The 23,587-nt window shown below is 37.6% G+C and overlaps 1 protein-coding gene across 2 annotated transcripts in view; it reads right to left on the reverse strand.

Moving 5' to 3' along the window:
• Positions 1–1,246: 1,246 nt before the first annotated feature.
• The window catches only part of arhgef10la (Rho guanine nucleotide exchange factor (GEF) 10-like a), a 107,996-nt gene continuing 85,655 nt past the window's right edge, over positions 1,247–23,587 (reverse strand). The window contains exons 22-26 of one of the 2 annotated variants that reach the window (XM_079596674.1): positions 22,411–22,568; positions 18,947–19,089; positions 9,210–9,381; positions 5,363–5,485; positions 1,247–4,529 (exon numbers count right to left, since the gene is read on the reverse strand). In XM_079596674.1, coding sequence (XP_079452800.1) covers positions 3,994–4,529; positions 5,363–5,485; positions 9,210–9,381; positions 18,947–19,089; positions 22,411–22,568 — 1,132 coding nt within the window. In that variant the 3' untranslated portion in view covers positions 1,247–3,993. The remainder of the gene's footprint in view (positions 4,530–5,362; positions 5,486–9,209; positions 9,382–18,946; positions 19,090–22,410; positions 22,569–23,587) is intronic. The other variant, XM_079596673.1, reaches the window with a different exon arrangement.

Consider the following 23,587-nt stretch of genomic DNA (forward strand, 5'->3'; position numbering starts at 1 on the left):
TGCAAATTGTAAAGCAATTGAAATAACCACTGCTGTGACTTGCTTTTTCTGCAAAGATGAATGTGTCTGTAATGCTATGTGGCAAATTTCTAATATTACGGCAAAAACATAGGCTACAGGCTTAAAACTGACAAGGTCAATGCCAAGGTTGTGTTCTGAGATGGAACTTATGTATTAATTTATTTAAAAATGAATGAATCTAAAGTGCCTTCATTCATCTCAAAGTTGTCTAACTAAGAGTCATTTTTGAACACTAGTCACCGTGACCTTAAAACTAAACATGCTGAGTATCAGAAGTTCGACTTGTTTGATGTTTTTTCCTCCTCAGCAAATAACCCATGAGCGATTTTCTTAACAAAACTTCTCTGGGAAACCGCATGTAAGTGCAGCTGTTTCACAGAACTGCGATCTCCAATCAATTTGGTCGCAAATCACAACTGCAAACACCCTCAACGCTGTAAACTACACTTACGTGGGTTAAGTGGGCTCTGAGTCGTGTATTTGCCTAAGGCCGGCGTGTTCTGAAGCCAGCAGGAGTAGGATGAAGAGATTCAGTAGGAGATTTGGTCTGTCCTCACAACCCAGAACCTCCATTTCACTCTCCCAGCTGTGTTTACACCTCTCACGTGCCATCAGAATACACCCAAGAGTCAATTGGGTTGCACAAGTACCCCTTTTTCAAACAAAAAGAGCTGGTGCTCGACATGAGAATCTGTGAACTTCGGAACCTGCTCATTTCCTCTGACTCTGTCGGCAGAGTTATGACCAGAAACAGACATACAGTAGCAGTCTTTGGCTATGTTCAGAATAGCATGCATAAGATGATACTCTTAGTAAGGCAGTTTGCAAATTAGGACATTATGAATAATTCAAATCCGGAAGAAACCCCATTAAAAACTTCTGTAACTCTGCTGGGCGCAGAGGTGCTGAACTCGGTTTTCAAATCTAAGATGTTCTGGCAGCAGCAACGGTTGAGTTTGTCACCGTCCCAACACACATACATTTATTCAGATCTGACCTTTTGATGCAGCCAGTGGATTTTTCCAGTGTGGCATGTCATGTAATGCAGGGTACTTAACCACCATCTCTGTGTAAATCGTATGTAATCACAGGGATTTTTTACTTTTGTGTGGGTCAACAAGAGATGGGGGGGGGGAAAGCCAAGAATATTCACGGTTTCACACATTTACTTCAGGCTAATGTGCACGGATAACAGCACGGCTATTTAAAAGAATCAAACACGGGTACATTTTAACATGCATTTATTCCAGTAACAGTGAATTGACAAACATACTGTATGAGACATTTTATTAGTATTCAAAAATCCTAAATATTCAGTGCATTTGGGGTACAACTGGAAACTTCAAGTGGTTACTTCATATGGATGGACAATGCACAATTTGTATTATTCATGTTAAATTTAACTCACTTTTACTTACAAATTTAATATACAAACAATGAATGACTGTTGTAGTGCTACAGTTATGCTATCCAGTGGGATACTATGCCCTTCATAAATGTTTTACATTGTATTGCAAATAAAAAACAATTTAAGTTGAACAGTTTTTAAAAAGTTTGCAGTACCAGGACAAATTTACATTTCGTACATTCATAATGTTGCATGGTATGAAAAATGCATGATGACAAAGTGGTGAGGGGTGGAAAAATAAATCACTTAACTATATTATTCAGTAGCTATTTCTGAAGAATACTAGTGCTGTTTGCTGTCAAAACAGCTTAAAACAAGCTGGTCTATGCTGGTTCAGCCTGGTTCAGAGCTGGTGTTTAAAGTAAAAGTTTTTTCCATTAATTAATTTATTATTTATCTGCTTATTCATTTGTACCAAAAACAACTTCAGTCACTTCCCTTTATCATAATATAATGTGCATCTGGTACAATTCCCAATGGAAGACTATTGAATGTCCTACAGTAAATGCGGATTAAACAAGAACAGAGAATGAGGAGAACCAACTGTAGCTTTCAGATGGAACTGCAATATTACAGAAAAAAATCAGCATTGAATGCCCTTCAACAAGATCAAATAAACATCAAAAGCTTCACACGATCCACAACTTTCCTGCAATTAGTGGAGCATGTATCTTTCTACCAGCAGCTGCTAATGAACTTGCTTGTTAAGTAATGGTGATTTAAGCAGAAGTTTCATAATGACTGCCATATGGTGAAAATGTTTTCAGGTTGTGTCTATAAGAAGAAAAAAAAGATGTCCACTAAAATAGAATTTTAATTAAGCTTCACAATTCGCCATCATAGAAATTTAGGCCGTCAAGTGTTTTGAAACGCATTTCACAAGCTTTTAACACTGACCTTCTCAGGCTTGACTTTCAACTGAGAATCATGCGTTCACATTATCAAGAGTCAAAGGGCGAAAGTATTCTCTGAGTGACTCACAAAAGCATGCGAAACCCTTTCACTTTGCTTCTTACTTTCCACTGATATGATTTCTTCAGATGCGGGGGAATAAAATACCCGAGCAGCTCTGTGGCGTGGTTAACTCCAAAGAACATGATTCACTAAAGGTCGACCAGACTGAGGCCCTCAAGGAAATGTTCTGTCTGAATAGTTTAGGCCATGATTATGGTAAAATGAGATTTAATACATGGATCAGCATTCTCTACCGGTAAGTAAAACACCTCCAATGTATTGACGGAGGCAGAATTAACTGACAATTTATCATGAGCCTTTGAGTCATGGGATATTTTTCATCGGAGGACCTGGAGATCACAAGATCAATTAATACAGGAGACATTCCTTTTCTGGAATAGTGAACAGTAGAGTTGCAAGCCTCACATTTTGTACCACACATGCCCAGTGAAAAAAAATATTTCATTTACTCATCCTCATGTCTTTCCAAACCCAAATTACTTTGTTCACTCCGACTATCCTGGTTACCATTTTTCAGTATTATAAAAATGAATGAGGACTGGAGCTGGAAGGCAAAAAATATGACAATAAAGCACAAAAAATGGAGCGCAGATAGCTTTGTGTGAAGAACCAGATCAAATTTTACATTATTCTTCACCAAAAATATTGACATCCATCCCTAGGTGATGTCTCATTTGTAAACCACTCTTCTTTTGAGTCAGATTTCTTTAAATAAATCAGGTGAGCCAGTTCACAAAATCTGTCTGGATGACTTGTTCAAGAATCAGTTCTCAAGGTCAACTCACTGGCTACGTTTACATGCAACCAAATAATCCATTAGTAATTGGATTGACGGCTCAATCGGACTGAGAAGCCTTCATGTAAACACCTTAATCGATACGATTGAGCTCGATACGATTAACAGGGGTAGTTTATTTATTTTCTAATCCGATCGACAGGACATGTAAACGCTTGATCGGATTGAAAACCTAAACTGAAAGGACTGTTAGGACGAGCTGTTATTCCTGTTGAATAAAGTGTAGAAATACTGTATAAGCAGCACGGCACAATGGTTCATATACTCACTGTCTCCAAATTATGACCAGACGGATATTAAGTCTGCGGTTCAATAAAGAACCAAATGTCGGAGAATAGTTATTATGCTCAAACAGCGTGAATTTGTGCGGTGTGCGCATGTAAAAAAAAACGATTCCGATTTAAAGCTTGTGACAAACGCAAACATCAACCTGATCACTTTATTAAGTGATCATGTAAACCGTACGTTCGGATTCATCAATCGGAATGAATTCAGTCTGATTGAAACAGAAGGTGTGCATGTAAACATGGCCACTGGCTCAATGATCCAGTTACACTGATGCACTTGAGACAAATTTGCAATAAATTCATTCTTTAGTGCTTATCACACAAATATTGTATGACTTCAAAGAATAAGTCGTACGGCCATATTTAATGATACTTTAAAAAAAATTCAGTTTCCATTTATTGTAACTACATTGAAAGGAGTCACCGGTACATCAGTACGAATGACATGAAGGTGAGTAAATGATGACAAAATTTTAATTTCACTATTCCTTAAACGTAATTTCAACTCAAACAGCGAGAGGAAGCTGCCAGATCATAAGCATGCTTTCCGTGGTGGCCGGCATCGAACCCTCCTTCAGTCGACGGAAGCCCTTCCCGCCTGAGATGACCGCTACCGAGGTTACCCTGTCCCTCCTCACCCCTTCCCTCTCGCAGGGCCGACCCCTGACCCACATGTCTGGATCATCGCTGAGTTCGTAAATGGAGCCATCTTCCATGCTGTGTTCCAGAGATTCTAAAGACGAGTCTGAGGCCTCGTCCCCTCGTGCGGTTAACGGTCGCCCGGGTAACCCTGAAGTTGAGCGGAGGCGGTACTGTAGCAACAAGCCCCGCCCCTTCCCTTTGCCCTCCACATGGGCGGAAACACTGGGATGCTGGAGAGATTCCTGAGACGACGAGTCACTCCGATCTTCTACTCCACAGGCCGAATCATGTCCTTCCACCATAGAATCCCGCTTCAGAAGATCAGGAGATAAAGTGCTGGAAAGGGCAACTAAGAAATCCACAGGCCCACAGTGTGCATTAAGGGATATCATCCCCTTACCTGTGCCACAGTAAAACACACAGAGCTCAGACAGCTTTAATCAGTAAAAAAAGCAGCAATGCCAGAGGGCAAGAAGAACCTTAAAATTTGATTATTACACATTTAAATGCATATTACATACAGAAAGGATCTTGAATTAAAGGAATAGTTCAGAAAATTGGTCATTATACTAATCTTCGCTTGTTCCATCCCCTAGATAGTTTTTTCTTCTTCTGCGGAACACAAAAGATACAATTTTGAAGATTTTTTTTCCATACAAAGACAATTCATTGTGGTGATGCCCCAGATGTCTTGCTCGGAAAATAAAAATAAATGACATTTTATAATAAAATAGAAAATTGGTATTTTAAACAGTAATAATATTTCACAATACTGTTTTTACTGTATTTTTGATCAAATAAAAGAGATTATTATCGACCCAAAACATCTTTTTTCATGGCAATCTTCCTGCTTCAGCTCTTATCAAATACAACACTTATGTGTGTGTCATGTCAGGATGCATATTAAATGTATGTGTCATGTCAGGATGCATATTAAATATTTGGTCTCAAGACATTTGAAACTACTTTTAGGAGCTTCGCAATGAACTGACATACGGAAAAGACTTTGTAAAGACAAAATGATATTTTTGTGATCCACAGGAAAAAGCATACAGGTTTGGAACAACATGGTGTCGGATAAATAATGACCATAGCTTCATTTTGGGGTTGACTATTCTTTTAACAAAGGGCAAACTATTTGAATCATTATGTAATTGTCATGTCATTGCAGAGGAGACTTTCCAAAAGAACTAAAGGCAAGATATGTATTATGAAGAGCCCGCATCTGTGTACCTGTAATTTTGGGGATGCCCTCCAGCTTGGGCACAGGCAGGGTGATGATAATGCCCTGGGCAGTTCCCACCCAGAGCAGCCCCTGGCAAATCAGCAGGCTGGTAACTCTCATGCTCCTCTGACCTTCAGAAGAAAAAAAAGAAAAGAAAAATAGTATCACCATCACGACTTCTTTACATCTATGTAGTATGATACTATTTTTATACCAACTTTAATAAGAACAAACTATGCTAAATATATTTTTTTAAAGCTTTTTCGCATTTGGCTCCTAAACTTGGAACATTAAACTTCCTGATAATGTTCGGAGCTCAAACTCCCTTTCCCAGTTTGAATTTCGATTAAAGACACGTCTTTAGCTAAGCACATAATGCACCTCATAACCTTGTACTCCAGTTATATCAGATTCAAAGCACATGATTATCTTTACTTAATGTTATGAACAGCAGCCACTCCAATCATTTCCCACTCTCTTTTCTGTTTTATCTCAGGATGTCCATCCCGAGGTAACTAGAGTTACCTATCTCCAGTTTGGATCATTACGAAGACTTCCGATGACCCAACACCAGTGAAGAGATGACTCCAACTCTTGAAAGGATGACGCAAACTCTGAATCAACATACGCCACTGCCAAATTTACTATATTGTAATCATTATGATCACAACCTGTAATATCGGTAATTGCTTTAATGAGATGGTTGTCTAAATCATGTAAATCAATGTTAGCTAACTGCATGTCACCTCTGCTCACAGATTACTTTAAATTGTAATGTAGAAACATGCATTTTTCTGCAAAGCTTGAAATTATATGCATTGTGAAAAGCGCTATTCAAATAAATGTGAATTGAATTGAATAAAATAAAATAAAACACTTTTCTGCTTTTATATCAATAATCATAGTTTCTGTGGAGACCCAGATAAAAAAGATCAAATAAAAAGAAACAGCACATCGTTACGCTCTTCTCATCAGGTTTATTGAGCTGGTCAATTATAGCAGTGTGCCGGTACAGTATGACAACATTTAGATTGCTGTTGTTTAGACAAAAAGCAACATGGAACATTTTAGTGACTTTATTCACAATACCCAAATCCCTGACCTTGGGACTTCAGAAATCAGAAAGCAAGCACAGTGTAATTAAATCAAAGAAGAATAGCACAGCAGAGTCTCCAGCAATATAGACGGTGGCTCGCTTTGCATGAATGAGCGGCAAGTGGCTAATTGATTAATTTTCACGGCAGGCTGTCTGTAGTTCGCTATAGAACTCGCAGAGTCTTTGGCTAATGTGTAAATGAAGCATTTTCAGTATGGTAGTTAGTCACCAGGAAATCACTGAAGGTCATGAAAAAACATTAGTGAATGCACTGCATTAGGAAGAGCTCATTTCGTAGAAATGTCAGCTGTCCAGTTCTGCAGAACATTCACCTATTATACATTCTGTTTCTGTGCAAGAGGGATCGCCTTGATAATATATTGTCAAATAAATCTGCAGTACTACAGTAATGCATATGAATTCATGAATGCTGAAAACATAAGATGCTGAGGTTTGGAAAAAAAAAATGCATATTACATATTTTATTAGATGTCCTTGTAGTTGATGCATAATGTGTACTAGAACTTTTTCTGCATCATAATCACCGAGATTGTAAGTTAATCCGGTAACATTAGGTAGTGAAACAGCTAACATGAATTAACAATCAAGAATACATTCTCAGCATTTATTTGGTTAATATTGATTAATGTTCATATCTACATACATTCAAATATGTTCACATTTCAAGTTGTATAAAGTAATATTATAGTATTGTAATTAAAGATGAATTAACAATAGTATATTTATAAATAAACATTAACCTAGATTAATAAATGCTGTAAAAATGAATTAATTGAATGTAAATAATTGTTAGTTCATGACACAGAATGCATTAACTAATGTTAACAAGCTGAACCTTTGTTATCATCTGAATATATAAGGGAAAGTGTGAGTCTTCGATAACTGGTCATAACAGTCATTTTCAATTAACTGAATTTAATTTCAAGATTTTATGTAGTCTCAATTTTCAATTTATTTTCAACGCATGTGATTTCATTTCAATATTTCATGTTGACATGTTGAGGTCATAAAAGCTGCATGTTTAATACATAAATTATTTAAGATTTTTACACTGCAGGTCACACTTATTTATGATGGTATAAGGGCAGGTTAAATATAAAATTAAATTTGTAAATGTATTATTATAATATATTATATTATATATTATTATAAATATTTAAAAAGTTTCAAAGATTCTCTTCTGTATAATATCAACTTTCCCTGTGGATCGGACTTTTCCAGCTATTATTAAAGAGGAAGGATTCAGCCTCAGTGTGTTAAAGAGATGTCTGGCTTGCTTATCGTTTTCTAGCTGAGGAGAAACTGCAGAATAATCGGTTGCTTTAAGACAATAATTAATTCATCACCCATCACTTGCGAGCAAACCTGTGGGATTAGCAGACCATTGATCTGTAATAACTCTATCAGTCCTCCTATGTGTGATGTGTGCGGATTAGCATATTCAGGAAAACCAATGGGATGTTCTGTGGGCCTAGGGTAAAAAGAGGGGAAGAAGGCTTCTGCCAAAGCTCATTTTCACTTTTGTGCTCCGTGGACTGTAAACCCCCCGATATAACACGTAATCGTAGCGCTACCTCACCTAACACGAACTACATATTTAAACACAGCTTTCTGCGCAGGTTTGACAACAGCCTCAGGGTTGCAGGACCTTCGCAGACATCTTCGCCACAATACTCGCCTTTTCTCCTACATGTGTCTTCTGAAATGCAGCAGTAACTTTGATCCAAAGGTTTGATGTTCTCGGTCTTTGACGAAAAAACTGGAGGTATATCTTTTCGTAAAAAAATGTTTTATTGAGATGCGGCTATAGCAGGCCAGTTGACATTAACTTGCTGTGGCCAGTTCCTCAAGTCTGCAACACACCACTTTGGTTTTATTTTTTCTCCTTCTCCTTTGTATTCCACTTGATCGCAATTGTCTGTGACAACCGGAGAATCGTGGCTAAACGTGGACGATCGCATTCAAGTGAAATCAAACATTATTAGACCGTCTGAAAGGAGTTATTCTGCTCCGGAGAATTCTGCGAGCTACTGGAGCGACGCCGCAGATTTTCTCTTTATATAGCCTGATGTGTGGCGCAGAATTGAATTGAAGCGACAGTTTGCTGCGTGGATATGTAAACATTATTTATAAACTACGCTTTTTGGTGCCCTTGCTTATAATGAATGTTTACATGCGCTACCTTTCACAGAAGGCTTTGCCTCATATACATTTCATCTAACAGTAAAGGAGGGATGAAATAAAAATAATTTGGTAATTTTAAGATTTAAGTGGATCCAAGGGAGATTAAGACAGCTAAAGGTGAGCATTCAGAGAAGAAGAAAAAAAGTGAATGTAGAAGAATTTAAGGCCAGCTGCACAAAGAAAAGGCACAATGGCAAAAAGCTGGCACATTACCAACATGCCACGGCTGCTGATGTCATGAGAAGACCGTTGCCATGGCAACATTTCAAATGGAAAGCTTTGTCTGTGCCATTGTGACTTTTCCTGCCTGTAACCCCACAGCTCCATTACTGCTCTGCGGGGTCTTAAGTTAGCTACTTATTCACGGCCTATCCCTGGAGAGCCAGCCTACAGGAACCATTCCAAAAAGAACTCCTCCGTTATTACTTTTTTATCACTAGAAGAGCGGTTCAAAGAAAAGATGGAAACAAGCACTGATCAAGCATGTGAAAGCATACAAAAATGTCTATATTCAAATGAATGGAGATTCACAGGGTCAAAGGAGAGATACTCACTGGGGTTGTAAAACGACGAGGGTGTGGAAATGTTGATCTCCTGCAAGTGCTCCAGCGTTTCCGTATGGAACAAGCGTATAGAGGAACCTTCTGAAAAGGCCATCCATACGCCCCCTCCGGCTCGTACCATGTGGGCCACGCTCACCATCGGGTCCTGATGGACCTCAAATCTCTAAGACAGAACGGAGGACAATGAGACTACAATAGAGAGATTGGAATTAACTAACTTCATATCGATACAGGTCAAGTGGAACAGCATGCCACATTTCTCACATCAAACTGTTATAGTCTCTGCAACACTATTGAGAGGAAAAATAAATAAATATTAAAGGCATAGTTCAATCCGAAATGGAAAATCTATCATCATTTACAAACCCTCATGTCATTCTAAACCTGTGTGAGTTTCTTTCTTCAGAGGGAATATAAATGTCAAATATATTTTTTTGTGTTTCTCAGAAGAAATCTTACAGGTTTGAAATGCCATGAGGGTGAGTAAAAGATAACATAATTTTCATATTTGGGTCTTCTGTCCCTTTAAATGTAAAAACTTGTGTGACCGACTTTTCTAGTTGTCCGCTTTACCTGTAGTCACCCAACTAACTCGATGCATAAATTGATTTAGCCAAAGACACAATTGTGATCATGAAAAACCTCTTTGAAGACGTCAAATGATACATAATTTTAAGAATGTTGACATGCGTCAGAAATCTTATGTTCACATATAGCATGGTCATTATGACATTTCTGACATTTAAAATTGTGCAAGACATTTTTATGGATTTTGCAAATTGTCAAACTGTCAACACTGGAACATTTTGGTTTGAATTTTTAAGATCCATTATGCATTTGAGTTACATTTATTCAGTGGGAATTCAGCAAATACTCATTCCAAAGGGATGATACATGCCATATTATCTTTAATATAAAAAAGTCACAGTGAAATTGTACCAAATTCTGTGCACAACAAGAAAGAAAAAAAAAACTATAATAATTAGGGCCGGGACTCGCTTAAAAAATTTAATCTAATTAATTAGAGGCTTTGTAATTAATTAATCGAAATTAATCGCATTTTAATCGCATATAAATATTTGACCTGAGAACAGTGAGAAGTAATTTTTTCCACATGGATTTTTAGTATACCATTGAATAATGACTGAATACATAAGCTTAAGCAACAAAATATTGTTTATTTTTGTTTAACCAAATCCAGCAGACCAGTGCTATTTTTGCCATTAAGTGTAACGTTAGCAATAGCCGTTCCGAATTCCTTGTTGCACAGCTTGCACACAACCATGCTCTTATAGGTTGTAAATAGTTTTTTCTTTGACACTGGTGGCTCATCCGATTTTGTTGTGTTATCCTCCTCGTCCGTCTCTCCCCCAATTTCACACAATAGATGTAAATAGAACGTTTTTTTTTAAAGCTAGCGACAGCACAGGCAGTTGCTAGGCGATAAGTTGAGCTTCCAATCAAATAAAAGTAAACGCCTGGCATTGGCCAATCCACTGTTTTGCCCGTTTACGGACACAGGATTGGATGTACACAACCATGAAGAAAACAAAGTAACAGTAGACGGAAACGGTTTAATTTGAAACCAGGAAATTCTACTTTAGAAGTACATTTTCACAAAAAAAAAATGGGACAATTTGTGTCCCGGGTAAGAATATAAATTTTCCGGGACTGTCGCTCAAAAAAGAGAACAATCCCTGGAAAACCGGGACGGGTGGCAACGCTAGAAGTTATCGTTTAAATACTGTCTATGGAAGTTAATAACGCTAGTTGGTGCTCCAGTATAATCGGTCCGCCTAAACTCATCCAGTGAGAAACGTTCCGCGGTGCAAAAATAAGTGCGATTAAAATGCGTTAATGTTTAACGCGTTATTTTTTGTGTAATTAATTAATCTTAATTAACGCGTTAAAGTCCCGGCCCTAATAATAATGCTGTGTAAAGCCTAAGCGAGAGGCGATTAACCTCTTCCGATTGGCAATCGGATGGTCGGAAGAATTTCTGACATGCCAGGATTTAATGGCAGTATTAATAATTGAATACATAAATTGGAAATGCTAAATCCTCTTGATATCTATAGTCGATGCTTTTGACAATATCTCTGGATACAGGTTTTCTTATCGCACATATTTCACATGCATAGTGTGAGCAGTCAAGTCGCAGCTCGACGATCGGATCGAATTGTGAGCACATAAATCGTGAGTTTACATCACATGCGATTTACTCGTGAGTCGGTAACCTTGCTGAAATCGCACAGTCTATTCCCGGCCTAACAGAAAGGTGTAAACTCCTAATCTAGGTTGCAGTTGAGATGTTTGACCTACGTCCTTACCAGGGAAGTATAAACATGACATTAATATTACCCTCATAATAATGCTAATTCACGTCAGACTACAGTCACATAGCTTTACTAATGGGTTAAAAGGTGGACTGGAGAACCCGCGACCAATGAGAATCAACAAGCAGAAAAGATTGGAACACAGTTTGGTACAGAACTCAATAAGGCATGACAAAAACAAGCAGTTAAAAAAAACTCCATCTCCTTTTTCCTCTCATTTGCTTTCTCTTCTCCATTACCTCACAAACAGAAAATTGAACTATAATGACAAAGGGTCTGTTGCAAATGTATCTCGTTTTCAGTATCTCCTTTTATTCTCAATGCAGTACATCTGCAAGGACTCCCTCACACTCAAGCGGTTTGAAAATCAGAACAATGAGCATTCAGCCACTCAAGGTGGCATGAGAGAGTGAAAATCTTGCTTTTGAAGAGTGCACACTATTAAGTAACACATTCGAGCATATATGAAATGTTTAGAGAGTCGCTTTTAAAGGACATATTTTTCCACTTATTTAATAAGATCATGCATAAGGAAATTACGTAAATACATAAACCTTCCAACATCCGTCGCCATGATTTTTGGAATGACTTATCGCGAAAGGAAAAAAAAAACACGTTTTAGTCGCATAACATTGGTTAATACGTCATTTCGCAATTGTTTTTTTTTCTTATCAACATTTAGAAAATATCGCAAAAGTTTTGCACAAATCTGTAATGGAAACCCAGCTATTTTTTTACATACTGGAAGATCCAAAAATGAAGAGCAATTTAAGGCTCTTTGTATCATTTTATTCTCCCGAGTACACAGTGTACCTGCATAAAGTCCAAACTTTCTGTTCGAAAAATAGTTCAGAGCTGATTTATGGTGTTCTGTATTACCAGGCACGCAAAACAATGAAAGTAGATCTCAAAAGCAGCCACTGAGGTGGATAAGGGCATTCACATCTTCGCATTTCTCTTTTCCCTGGTCGTGTTCCTGCACTGATCCCTGCAAAACACCACAGGGCTCCATTAAAGGCAAAACCTAAGTACTTGGATTGCTCTGCTCCAGGGAAGCCCTGAATTTTAGCCTGTGGCTAAAGAGTTAAGCAGAAGGCATTATTCTGGTCACCCTCCATCAAAAGATCTCCAGCTGAAAAACAGATACTTCATCCAGAGGTTAATTTGGGTGTCCCTTTCTGGTCAAGACCAGTTCACTTTTGTCACTGTATCCGAAGCATCGGAGTTAAATATGTAATTCAGTGGAGAACATATTTACTATTAAAAGGATAGCTCATTCAACATTCATTCTTTTAAACATTCATGTCCTTTTAAACATGTATGACTTCCTTTATTCTGTGGAACAAACGAAGATAATCTAAAAAATGGTCAATGATGTCCAGTGTTGTTTTGGATCCCACTAACTTTCATTGTATGGACAGAAACATAAAATGTGAAATATTCTTCAAAATGTTCATTTTAGCATTAATAATTTCAAAATGTTACATTGATTTTGTTTCCCAAATAGAAGAAAGAAAATCAAGTGAAAGATGTAATCATAATGCTTTTGTTTACTGTCAGTGCATATTATTGCATCACTGATTTCAGCATTTATTATATAAAACAACCTAAATGGTAAAAACATTAGCAACCCATGGGTTACACTCGCTACGTCTGACCGACTGATGCAGATCTCTTCACTGACGTCTTTTGCATTTTCCTTCTCTGGAAGCGGTATAAAAAAGCTCAGTTTGTTTCAAAGAAGGTTGATGAGAAATGTCACCTTATCTCTGAATTTGTTGAGAATGTTAAAACCTGAAACCACAATAATAATATGCCCCGCCTGTTTCTTATTCATCCTGTGATCATTTTGCCAAATAATTTAATAAATTGTCGCACCCAGTCGAATGAACGGCTAAAAGACAAAACTCCACTAGACAGTGGAAATATGATCAATCTCAAAACAAACTGAAGGGGAGCTGAGTGTAAATAAGATAAACCAAAACTACAAATAGACTATGACATGTTAAGACAACGCCGATCTGTTCAGTAATGCAGTTAGAGCTGCCCAATGCGTTTAGTTCTGTAAATTGGTCTCTGGGAGCCTGCAGGGCTCGATTCTCAACTATGATGATTTTGCAGCTTTTTAAAGAGATAAGATATCCATAAACTGAGATCTTTGAATTTAAAAAGACACTTTTGACTGAAGTAACTCCAGAAATCATTTGACCAGAGGACCTACTTCATGTTTAAAAGAGTTCTTTATTAACGTTTTACCCAGCGTGCTGTTAATGCTCCAAAGGGCCATTGGTACAGTATAACTGCCTCATAAGTACTACTCTGAAATACAGACTGGTATAAATGATGAAATATTCCTTTTAGACTAAGACTATAATCTAACTCTCCAATTCCTTAGTTAAAGTTAATGAAATGTCAGTTTAGCCTCTGATGCTTTAGTCTAGACTCCACCAGTCTAACTGAAAAACTGTTGAGGTGGATTCCCTTATTGGGGACAGTTATGAGTTGGTTTAGAGATCCTGTCTGAACATAAAAACATTTATTTATCAACTAAGTCATAATTATGAGATAAGTAGAAATTACAAGAAATAGTTCCATTGTAAGAAATGATAAGCTACAAAGTCAAATTATGAGATAAAACATCACATTTTGAGATGTAAAGTCACAATTATGACATACAATTAGTCAAATTCTGAGATATAAAGAGAAGAAAACAGGCTTTCACAGTGTCAGTGGCAGGCTACAAATACAGTACTGTTCTGTCCGATTTTCCAGAATAAAGTCCTTGCTAGACTAAAAATTTCAAACACATAACACCAGAATGGGAACATACTGTACATTACAGCAGTTTATAAGTCCCCTTATTGGCTTCAACTTGTAGAATTTATTTCAAAATGCTGTAATCCTTCATGGAGCTTATTCTAAATAGTCTCCTACAGGGCCGGCCTGTGGCAAAGGCGGAATAGGCAAATGCTATGGGCGCCGGCCATCCATAGGGGTGGCCAAATTATTTTTGCAAAGCTTTTTTTAAAATATAACTAATACTATTAATTCAAAATATTGAAGAAAAAATCCAATAAAAAAATATATAACTACATTGCTTGGGCACACAACTCACCCCAGTCCGATGCATCAAGTAACGTTTGTTCATTTGAAAGCTATCTAGCCAGAGTTGGGGCCAGTTATTTTGACCCTAAAATAGCTACATTTTATGTAAAATTAACTTTATTTGAGTTCAGGCTATAGGTATGGCTTAGGAGCTATTTTTGTATATTTCACCATTATAATTTTTTTTTTTTTTTTTTTACATAATATAATGTAACACTCATTTGGTCTTTCATGATCCAGTATATATGCAGTTTTTGTGTGTGTATGATCACAATGATCAGTGGCTGCTCAAGGGACACCAGGTAAAACTAGGGCCAGATCTGATCTACTAACACAGGGATCGTTGTTTTGTTTTATGGGGATCCAACGTTCACCGTCTATGGTTCTCTTGCAGAAGAGTTTTCCAAAAGAGCTCATGCTGTTACAACCATTAAAAAACATCTTCATTCATTTTAGGAAATGCATTTTCACTAGTGGCTTTATTCATAATCCTCACTTTGATTTTGCTTGCAATCTGCATTTCTGCTTACCATTTTATTTTAAATGGAAAGCAATTGCTATAAAATAACAGTCTAAGGATATTCAGTTCTACAAAACACAAAAGCAACTTCCGATGTAAACAAACACCTTTTATCTATTCCTGCAATGCGTAGAATTATTGCGCCATCAAACTCACTATCCGACCAGTGGGTTCAAGGGCCACACATCATGAAGGTTTCAATGACTCAGGATCCAGTTTCTTTGATTTCAAAGTGATTCACAGCGGATACACTGTCTCCGAAAACAATACACCCCCTCCCAAGCACCTTTTAAAAGTCCACAGGGAAAGAGGAGCCATTTCATGCCTGATCCTCTAATGAGGCATGAGGGAGCTGCGCTCCTTATCGAGGGTTTGCACGCAGCCCCCTGAGGTCTGTGGTGCTACCGAGGAGCCCTGAGAGCTCTTACAAACAGCTAGTTCTCCAGTCTGGGGTTGAGGCAGATTAGTTGGAGGGGGTGAGGTGGGTGCGAGAGACCATTCTCTCCTCTGCACACAAGCGGACAGGGATTAGCACCTGTTTGCGTGCCCTTGCCAAAGGGAGCTTCTTTAGTTTGAGAGCAAGGGAGAAGACTGAAACTGCCTTTGATGTGTTTTCGCTTTTAATTGACTTGTCGGCAGTGCTTGCCTTTGTTCTCTCTATGTTTTTGTTTTATTTTGCTTTGACTATTTCTTTAGAGACAAGACACTAGAAGAATAATTCTATCAGAACTAATTTTAGAGTTTGGGGTCAGTAGGATTTTTATTAGTTAATTATTTGATTCAGCAAGGATGCTTTACATCGCTCAAAAGTGACAGTAAAAACATTTACATAGTTACAAAATTCATCAAAGACTCCTGAAGAAAAACGTATCATGATTTCCACAAAAATATTAAGCAGAACAACTGTTTTCAACATTGAAAATAATAAAAATTTATTCTTGAGCACCAAATCAGCATATTAGAATGATTTCTGAGGAATAAGGTGACACTGAAGACTAGAATAATGAATGACTATTGAAAATAGCTTTACCATCACAGGAATAAATTACATTTTAAAATATTTTTTATTTTATTTAAATCTGACCCCAAACTAACTTTTGAATGGTAGTGTGTATATTAGTACATTGGCCTATTGATCTCTGAATGCTAACGCTTTCAGAAACATATGTCCAATTTAAATCTGTCTTGGGTGGACAGGGCTAAATACAGGTGTAAACGGTGTCCAAAACATCACCACTACTTCATCCCATACAACACAACTGTGCTAAAACAGGTAAGGCTTTGCAGCTATCAAATAAAACAAATATATGATTGTAAAATGTGGAAAATCTCATAAATCTGCACAGAACTTCTCAGATTTGCCTATAATATACACAGATACTTTGATTTGGATAAAAGCATCTAAATGCATAAAAGACAGACCATGTGAAGCTCGCACATCTTAAGTTAATTTATCACAGCTGCTTGCTGAAATAACAATGATCATTTTGCTTGAAACATCATGTTTGTGATGATATTAACTATGTTTATCCACATACAGTAACATACTGATACAGTAAGCCATGCACATAGTTACAGGACATTCATTTAAAGGAACACGGCACGTTAAAAAAAAATAAAAAAAATAGGGGTTATTCACTGTCTCCCCTACATTTAGATAGGTGGGCAAACACATTTTTGTCTCAGTCTGGCAGCGCCGCCGCTAGCTTAGCTTAGCATAATGAATGTAATCTGTTGTTGCCGGATAGCAAGTAAAATAAAAATAATTACTTCTTGTGGCCTGCATATTCACAACGAGTACAAATTTGTTGTGTACTCGTACAATTATATAGTACTAATAGTACAAAAAACTGTATTGGGGTGAAGCACAGGTGAAGCACTGCTACTTGGGCGCAGCGATATCACGCATGGTGATTGGTTCAGTTGTTGCGTGATATCTCTTACTCATTCCGGCTCAGGTATTTCAGAATGATCAAACCAACATTTGAGATGCTATGCAATGATATTTGCCCACTGGTTAGTCCAGTTTTTTTTCCAATCACATTGACTGTTGAGGCAAAATCTTGTGAGTTTTTGTTGCGCATCAGGGTATTTATTTGGTAAATGTTTTTCCGTTGTAGTTTATGCATGTCTTTTTTTGTCAAATAAAAAAAATATCCGCCTCAATTGAACCAACCCGTTCTCATTAGACGAGTTTCTAAAGCACGCATTGTGTTTATCGTGCAATTTATACGCAACAATTTGTTTTTACGTGCATATGATACGCACTGTAAACCCCTTGGGTAGGATTAGGAGTGTGAGGTACGTGTGTATTATACGCTTGTGTAGGATTAGTGGTGGGGGGTGTGTGCGTATTAAGTGTGTGTCATATGCACGTGAAAACTGCGTGTCATATGCACGTAAAAACTAATTTTAGTGTATCAATTGCACGAAAACAACAATGCATGCTATAGAGATGCATTTCTTGAGATCAGACTGATTAAACGCGTGCTTTTTATGCACATTTTTAGAATGTAAGCGCATCTTGGCATTTCCATCCAGTGTTTTTTATGCGATATCCCAAAATGTGAGTTAAAATAAGTGGATGGAAACATAGCTACTGAGTCTCACAAAGAGACAGAGGTTGCCCCCACCGCTTCACCCTAAAGATACATCATCACTATCTCACAGCAGGAGATCACTGTTCTTCCCTAACAGCGGACAAACACAGCAAGCCTCCACCTACAATGCAAGCATCCCACCTAACCCCTCATTAGCCCACTATAATACTAGGTGACGGTGCTTAAGAGAGCAACATGTTTAAACAACCTCTCATTTTACCAAGTGTGGGACTTCACTCCTCAGCTTTTATTGTTCTACATGTTTATGAGCCAAAATTGGATATCAAGTTGGTTGCAGTCCAAGGTATTTATTTTAAAATGTTTGCTCTGCATAGTGTCCGGTCCATGTTTTTTCTGCAGTACCAAAGTTGATATATTTTTAGCATTCTACATCCATAGCGATCCAGCAGCCTCAATAGTTTTGGGTCGGGAACAAGGTGGCACACTGTAGTGTGGAATTATTACCTAAAAACCAGTGACGAGAGAGACAAATTCACAAAGGCTCTATTGCTTATCCCACCGACACACATCATTGTACGCCACTTTGCCATGAGTCCCAAAGGGGCAGATTTACAGCTGTAGAGGCGATGGTTCCCCCTCCAGCTGCTGGGCCAGCATGGCTCCGCAGGGAAAGGGATACAATGTAATCAGTCGAACAAAACAGAGCACTGGCCTGAACCATGGAGGATCAACCGAAAAGCAGCAGGGGCCCACTCACCTACCACTAGCTCAAATCTCCTCTCTGATGGGCGCATCCAGAGAAATCTCACAGGATAAAAGAGATGTTTGATTCCAAAGATAAAACCCAAGGAGGCAGAACTAAAAGGAAGGCTCAGGGTTATGGAGGCCCATGGGGTAGATCCCTAGGGTACATCTCCTCCATATTTGAGACAGCCGGAAAGATTATGAGCATGTCAGAGCTATTTACTCATCCTGTGTGGTTTAAAGGTAAGAGGGAAAAAAGGAGAGCAACAACAGACCATAGAAGAGACACCCTGGCCATATGGATCGCAGCTCTTCGGTAGGATTATTGATCTTCACACACAAGCTAATTTGTAAGTCAGTGTTGGCAAAATGCCCATGAAACATAGTATTTGCTCTTCCGTTTGTTAAAGTTTGGTGTGAACACATATCAGCGTAAGTAGAGCTTTGGAATGATGAGTCTACCTGAGTGGACAGACTGGAGCCATCAACTACAGTAACTGTGTTAGCACAGCTAGCCCAGACCGAGTCCTCCAAAGCAAGTAGCGTCCTCACGGGATCTGAACCAAATGTTACTTTTCTACAGGAGTCTTGGCTCCACAGTTCCCCTACAAAACAGAAACACAAAAAACACAATTTCAACTTTCCAATTTGCATCTATCAAACATTATTTGACTTTCCTTAAAATAAGGGCACATTTAGGCACTTAAAACACATTTTATACTAGTTTTTACTTAAGAATTGGGTATTTTCTTCTTTTTTTTAGCACTGTTATTTCCACACTTTCTCAAATTATGTATTCCGTTTAATTGCATTTTGTAGTGGAAATGACAATGATAGTAATGAACTGCTAATAGTTATGTCATTGCTAGGATTTAATGTAGTCTACATACACACATTGAAATATATTTTACACCTATGCATAATCTGATCAAAATTACTTTATTTAGAAATCACACACAATAAAACATTCAGCTCATAAGTGATATTTACCTCGGTTTTTCCATTACATTGCATAACTGATATCAAGCTTAAACTGCTATGTCCTTGTTAAAAAGTATGCAAATTAATCATTTTTAATAAAAAATTTAAATAAAACATTCTCAAATAATAAATAAGTGGTATGTTTGTTTTGATCGCCATCAGCTTTAAAAATGGAATACCCAGAAAATAGCCCAAAATATTTCCTCTTGTATATTCTGTAAGTTTTATGACACAGAAAAGAGAGTAACGAGGTAAAAGTACACGGGTAGCATACAGCGAGGCCTGTGAAATACCTTGCTGGAGGGCAAATCGCTAATCCTATCTGGTGGAACATTTCAAATATGGCCAAAGATAGTCAATGCTAGTAAATTTGCATGTTATTTCCCTTAAAAAAATAATGCTTCAAATAGCAGAGCGACAAAAATGAGCTGCATGCTAATTCCACAGCTTTAGCCCTGAGCAAGTCACTTAAAGTAAATTGGTTTCATTAATACTCAAGAGTAAATCCTTGTGTTTTTAAGACAAATATGTATAACTGGTGGTGGAACTGTATAATTTGTGGCTATGCCTTAAAAACATACAGCTAGAGTTAGCACTGCAAAGTGTGTTTGTGGACTGCATATCTGCACCCCCCACCCCCCCCAAAAAAACTGAGTGCTTTCTATGCTAATGCCCTAACAGTGCCATGTTAATAACTGCGGCGTGTTGTGTAATCCAATTTATACGTTTCTCTCCAGTGTGCTCAGAACACGCCAGACTTTTTCCTTGAGTTTTAATCACAGGGTTTGCGCCGTAGCCACCATGGACACCATTATGGGATGCATTAAAAAAAAGCTTTTTTCTTCGTCTTTTTCGCCCCCCATCACAGTGTGTTAATGAAGCAAAATTGGAGAGGGAAGCGCAGCGAGCCATTTAATTAACATTTCGAGTTGTTTATTTCTGCCTTTGAAACCAGAATAGCTTTACAATGACTTCCGACTTCCTCAGGTTAATTGCATGGCATATTCAAAATGTCAGTCTTCCCACTTTTTTCATGCATTTGCTTTGAAAACATCCCCTCAGCCACTCTGTACCCCTTAATTCTCAAATAAAGGCCGCCTTAGATTTGCTTCTTTCAGAGACAAGGACCTTCAGGGGCGGAGAGGACTTATCTGGACACTCAAAGCATCTGCAGATGCAGTCTTTATTGCTCCAAAAGTAATAAACTGGTAGGGGGAGAGATGCCGTTTCATTCAGATGGGCCCTTATTGCTTCTGGGAATAATATATTTACGTATTTTCTTCGGAAAGTTAGACACCTCATTATTATCCTTATAAATTCTGCGCACTGTTGATTAAACACAACAAAATGATCCTACCCTCTTAATGTATCTAGGAAAAAAGGGGGAAAAAACCAAGAAATCTCCCCCCCGAGCAATTTTGGCTTGCTCATACGTTTCAAAAAGCTTTCTGATTAATCTCATGTGAGACTCCAGTGTTTATTACAGTGTTTGAGGGCAATGCATTGCACCTCAGAGTAATTTGAAGGATATTTTTTTGCTAATATATAAAATTATATTTTATATTATCATATTTAATTATATATATATATATATTCACACACATACATACATACATATATATGTGTATAACAATGTATATATTAGTATATGTATAATGTATATTAAATATGTACTTCCCCGGGAATATGTATTTGTTTGTAATTTATTTCGTTCCAGTATATGAATAGCAATATTCAATCGCCACACTGCACATCAGCATAATTAATCTTACTTTCCACTTCAGTGGAGGTAATTCCTTGTTGACAGCCAGGTAAGTAGTGCAATGTGATAAACCCATTGTGCCAGGGTTGTCTGCCTTGCACCACCCCCAACATACACGTAGACACACACCGCAGTCCCTCGCTATCTATCATGTCTCCGAATGCAAGAGTTCTGCATGCCCGCCCGTCTCATGTTGTCATTAGCCCACACTTACTTACTGCAAATGAATAAGGCGCAGACGCGGACAGAGGACAGACTTGTGAAATCATAAATTGCTTTCAAGGTAATCCCGAATCCATTGGCTTTCTATCTAACTAATACATACCCAGAACAATCTTATCACCCCTGTCTCATCTCTGAATGCATTCAGAATACATGACAGAACTAATATCTTTCACATACTCACTGAGGCATTCAGCTTCAACAGAGAAGGGACCAAAAAAAAAACATCCTTGAATGTTTGAATAGAAGGTTGATGAAAGAGCAAATTGAACACGGGGACAATCAGATTCATTTGTACTATTAATTTGATTTGATTACCCTTTCACTCTATTGAGTCCCTTTCATTTGGGGGACATACTAATAATTACCACTCTTAATTATCCCACCCATTTAGTGTTTAATCCCATTAGTGAGAAAAAGAAAAGAGAAAACATACTGAATGCAACTGTCCATTTCTGTGCTAATGTGATAAAGAGAAAAAAAACAGGCCTAATAGGATAGAAATAACATAGACGTTTAAATCCAAAATCCTAAACAAACAGCAACAGTGTATGCAGAGTAAATGAGCTTTGTTTAGCATAATACATAAAAGCAAAAGAGAAACAACTATATAAATCCTCACGCAAGTGATAAGCCCTTAAATTAATCAGAATATATCGCAACTTATTGAGTGGTTATCAGTGGGAAACTCTCTGATATCCAAATTAGGATATTGGAATGGGCTTGGCCACATAAAAAACAAGGTAAAAAGCCAAAATAAAAGTGAGCCAAGAGTAAAAAAAACATTTTTTTTTGGCACCTTCAGTATTTCATTTCCAACTGGAATTCATGACAACTTGGAATTAACTCGTAAGTAAGAGCTTTTCAAGTGCACTTGAAGGAAACATGAGTGTAGGATGTGAAAAAGCATGGCAAACTCCACATCAGTATAATGAGACATCAAGCATTATGTAACTCGTACCTCTGTGATGTCTCCCGTAAACCATCAGCGATCCATCCCGCAGGCCAGCGAACAGGAAGTTACCGGAATGTTTGAGACACAGAACTGGACAGCCCTCGGGGTTACAGAGAGTTAGGAGACACTGGGCGGCTGTGTCCATACTGCCATAGCACAGGATGCTTTGGGAGAAAAACAATAAAGAATATACAAAGACATCTATGTGGAAAAAAGTATAATATTAAAAGAAAGAAAAGAAAGAAAGCTCATGCCGTATTTCCACTGTGCCTTGATATTGTGTAATGATATTTTAAAAGGAAATTAGCAATTTCAGGAAATGTGTCCACTGTATAGCTAATCAGTCCCTTTCATTTGCTTAAAGAATCTCTCAGAATACCTATTGTTCTTCTCAGCCTTCATAAATGATTGAACTTAGAGAGAAAAATCACAGTGATTTTAAAAGAGAAATTAATAAAATTTCTGCTAAAATGACTGCAGTTCAAAAATGTCCACAAAACACCACGAAACTACCTAAAAGTTTTAACTTGGAAGTAAAACTTTTTTTTCTTCTACATTTTTCAGTCACTAAAACTCATGCAAAACTATTTTTAGCCTGCTGAGCATACATGTAGCTGTCACCTCTTTCTGTACACAGCAATGTCAGTAATGACACCTTAAATCTGATTGAAAGGATTTTACCTCTCACTTCCTCTATTGCTAGACATGTGCTTAAAACAAACAGCTATTAGGCTATTAGTCTTGGCTAGCGCTTGGATCTCACACACTGCAGAGTGAGCTGACAGGAAAATAAGGGAGCATTGATGTTGCATTTCATTTACATAGAACCAAAAGCAGCATCAATATCTTTGATTTTACAGGCTTAGGTGGGTTTAGTTTCCTTGGAACAATCTTATCTTGGCTGTGAATAGATGCCTTTATATATTTAACAGGGTGTCTGCAGGGTTTTTAAAATCATATTTTAAGACTTTTCAAGATGTTCTTTAAAACCTGCACAAATACAACTTATACCATATGGCTGGGGTAGTGCAATGTCTATGGTAACATCCAAACCATAAAACCACTGTAAAAATTATGATTTAAATGGCTTTACAGTTCAAATAATACAGGTTTTGACAAAAATATTAAGTTTTTTTAAATAACTAACCTCACATTTCACCCTTTAATCAACCCATTTTTTTTA

This window comes from Phoxinus phoxinus, assembly GCF_949152265.1.
Source record: "Phoxinus phoxinus genome assembly, chromosome: 22".
Taxonomy (NCBI): Eukaryota; Metazoa; Chordata; class Actinopteri; order Cypriniformes; family Leuciscidae; genus Phoxinus; species Phoxinus phoxinus.